Source organism: Cynoglossus semilaevis, chromosome 11, assembly GCF_000523025.1.
Source record: "Cynoglossus semilaevis isolate Cse_v1.0 chromosome 11, Cse_v1.0, whole genome shotgun sequence".
Lineage (NCBI taxonomy): Eukaryota > Metazoa > Chordata > Actinopteri > Pleuronectiformes > Cynoglossidae > Cynoglossus > Cynoglossus semilaevis.
Genome location: NC_024317.1, coordinates 430,227 through 433,203, shown reverse-complemented (window position 1 = coordinate 433,203; position 2,977 = coordinate 430,227). Strand labels below are relative to the sequence as shown.

The window sequence follows — 2,977 nt, the reverse complement described above, 5'->3', positions numbered from 1 at the left end:
TACTGTTTGGTACTGTTTGGTACAGTAATGACTGGTACTGTTTGGTACAGTGTGTGTTTTTGTTGAAAACCACTCCATGTCATGTGTTACGCTGCAGTAAATCTTTTTCTTCATCTTTTTCTTCAGCAGCTTTTTCTGCCCCGGCCCTGAGCGCCTCTGGTGGCAGGAGGACAAACCAGACATTCAGCAGCTTTTTCTGCCCTCTGGTGGCAGGAGGACAAACCAGACACGTAGACTGACTGACAGACTGACTGACTGACTGACTGACACACACCTCAGCAACAAGAAGCCCACAGAGCATCCAGTGGTGCAGCAGATGCACCAGCTTCTGTTCCTTCACAGCCTGGACCAATAAAATCCGTCTTTCATGAGTTTTTGTCTTTCATCAAACATCACCTCAACAACAACGGAGAAAAGTAAGAAATCAGTTTAATCCTGTACAGACCGACCAACACCAGGACACCTCCTGTTCTTAAGAGTTTCAGTTTGGCAGTCTTTGACAGGGGGTGGGGGGTGAGGAGCAGGGTGAGTCAGTTCAGTAGTTTCTCCAGGGGCGGTCTCCCGTCTTCACACCTGGTCTGAACCCAGTTCCTGGTGAACCTGAAGGTCACATTAACCCATGACGTCAGTGTCACTGAAAGACTTGATGAAGGTCAGAGTAGAATCAGAACCTTCAGTCTACAGACCTCCTTCAGTATTCTTCGGCGCAGCTCCCCCTGTGTCAGTGGACGTTCCTCCTCAGTGACCGGCGTCTCCTCTGTGTCGTACTCCACACTGAACACACACAGTCATGACAAATGTAGTTACAGGTGTAATAACACGTGTAGCTACAGGTGTAATAACACGCGCCACGACCTCTACAGCAGTCCAACACCGACCTCCTGACCGCAGGCTGCGTCCTGACAGCAGACTGAAGCTCGTCTGGATTCTGAGCCAGCAGGATCTGAGCCAGGTCTCTTGGATTGTAGTCCTTGTCCAGATCCTGCAGAAAACACAGTCCGATCAGAAACTGTTGAGCTGAGTTTCCTGAATCACATTATTACGTGTCTGTGAGACGTCACGTCCTGCTGTCAGTTAAAATGTTGTTGTGTTAAAATAACATCATGTTTTACAGTGAAAATGAGATGTGACGTTCTGAGGCTGTTCTCATGTGTGACCACATGAGGGCAGCAAGACAAACAACTGCTGCCTGTTGTTGTTGTTGTTGTTGTTGTTGAAGGCCACGACAGAAACCTTGGACTTGATGAAGTCCTGAATGGTGAGCAGCTGGTTGGTCTTCTGCTCCACCAGCCCCAGGTAGAACATGATGTTGTTGTCACTGATGCCGGTGGACAGACCCAGCAGGTCTTCGACCAGCGAGCGGTCACACTGCAGAGCAGCGAAGGTCCGGCTCACTCCTGGAGGAAGAAACACACGGCTCAGGGTTTGGTATAGTCTTGGAAACATTTGGTGGGTTTCTATCAACATAAACCTAACACTAGGTGGCAGTATTGCAGAAAGACACACTATGCTCTGTCTGGTTACAGTAAACTCTAGTTTAACTAACTAACTGACTGACTCTAGTCAGTCAGTTAGTTAGTTAGTTAGTGAAGAGAGACCACTGTGAGTACACGTCTGAATAAAAGGCCTTGGTCTTGGCTGGCTAGTTAGTTAGTTAGTTAGTTAGTTAGTCGGTCGGTCGGTCGGTCAGTCAGTCAGTTAGTTAGTTCGTTAGTGACTGATGTTTGATTCAAGGAAATGACAAAAATAATAAATCAATAAATGAATCCCAGTTCCGTGCCTGTCCTAATCTGCTCCAGGACTCGACCCGTGTCGTCAGCCTTGAGTTCAAACTCCTGAGCTCTGGACTGTGTTTCCTTCAGCTGCTCCTCAGTGTCCCTCAGCAGAGCCTGCTGCTCCTGCTCCTGCTGCAGACCTTTCTGTCCGTACTCCTCCATCTCTCCTTCCATCTGCACATCCACACCGTACAAACATTATCGGTTCAAGGCCTTGAACGGTCCAGCTGATTCCAAACTCACCCTGTTGATTTCACCCCTCAGCGCCTCCACCTCCGTGTTCTGTTCATTAACAAAGTTAAACAGTGCCAGGTTCCGGTCCTCAGCTGCAGGAGGAGGACAACAAACATGAAGACAACTTACAGAGCAACATTAAACGGTGATTTATCAGGAGAAGGTGATGTCAGGTTTAAATCAAAGATCTGCTCTTAATAAAATAAGCTCTTACCCTGGATGAACCTGGTCACCAGCAGGTCCACGTCCTCCTCCCCCGTCACCTCCTGGATTCTGTGTAGAACGTCCTCCAGACTGTCCAGCGTCTCCTCTCCTGCTCCTGCCCTCTGCTGCTCCTGCCCTCCAGACTCTGGGACAGTCGCCTCATCAGAACACGTCAACATCTGAACACGTCAACCTGATTAACTCTGACCCCACCACGTCTGTGTCCCGTCTCCTGCCGGTTGTCCTGCCGGTTGTCCTGGCGGTTGTCCTGGCGGTTGTCCTGGCTGCTCCTCTCGCTGCACTTGGTGGTCATGAACTCCTTCAGGTTGTTCTCATGTGCAATCACCCTCTCCAGCTCCTTCATCTCAGCGTTGAACTGGAGCAGGTCCTTCAGGGCCTTCTCCTTCATCAGGCTCATCTTAGACTGAGCCTCCATGCTACGGTCAGAAACCAACATGACCACTGGTCAGAACAACATGAATGGGGGGGTGGGGTGGGGTGGGGTAAGGTACATCTTGACCTAAACCAACAGTAACCTCGTCTGACCTTGCGTCGTAGGCTGCGGTCGACAGGTTGACCACTTCGCCGATCTTCTTCTTCACCTCCTCCAGTTCCTACGACACAGACAGTGAATGAGGAGGTCCATTTTCCCAGAACCACTAGGAGCAGTGCAGTAGACTTAAAGCACACAAACCCCCCCCCCAAAATGGTGTCGTCAGTAGGGGGACCTCTGACCTTCTTCCTCCGGTTCCTTCGCCGCTGCA

The 2,977-nt window shown here is 50.1% G+C and overlaps 1 protein-coding gene across 1 annotated transcript in view; it reads right to left on the bottom strand.

Moving 5' to 3' along the window:
- Nucleotides 1–412: 412 nt before the first annotated feature.
- The window catches only part of LOC103385685 (taste receptor type 1 member 3), a 15,072-nt gene continuing 12,507 nt past the window's right edge, over nucleotides 413–2,977 (bottom strand). The window contains exons 15-23 of the mRNA XM_025060033.1: nucleotides 2,760–2,827; nucleotides 2,427–2,650; nucleotides 2,224–2,358; nucleotides 2,019–2,101; nucleotides 1,781–1,949; nucleotides 1,234–1,397; nucleotides 879–982; nucleotides 687–774; nucleotides 413–600 (exon numbers count right to left, since the gene is read on the bottom strand). Of these exons, the coding sequence (XP_024915801.1) occupies nucleotides 568–600; nucleotides 687–774; nucleotides 879–982; nucleotides 1,234–1,397; nucleotides 1,781–1,949; nucleotides 2,019–2,101; nucleotides 2,224–2,358; nucleotides 2,427–2,650; nucleotides 2,760–2,827 (1,068 nt within the window). The 3' untranslated portion in view covers nucleotides 413–567. The remainder of the gene's footprint in view (nucleotides 601–686; nucleotides 775–878; nucleotides 983–1,233; nucleotides 1,398–1,780; nucleotides 1,950–2,018; nucleotides 2,102–2,223; nucleotides 2,359–2,426; nucleotides 2,651–2,759; nucleotides 2,828–2,977) is intronic.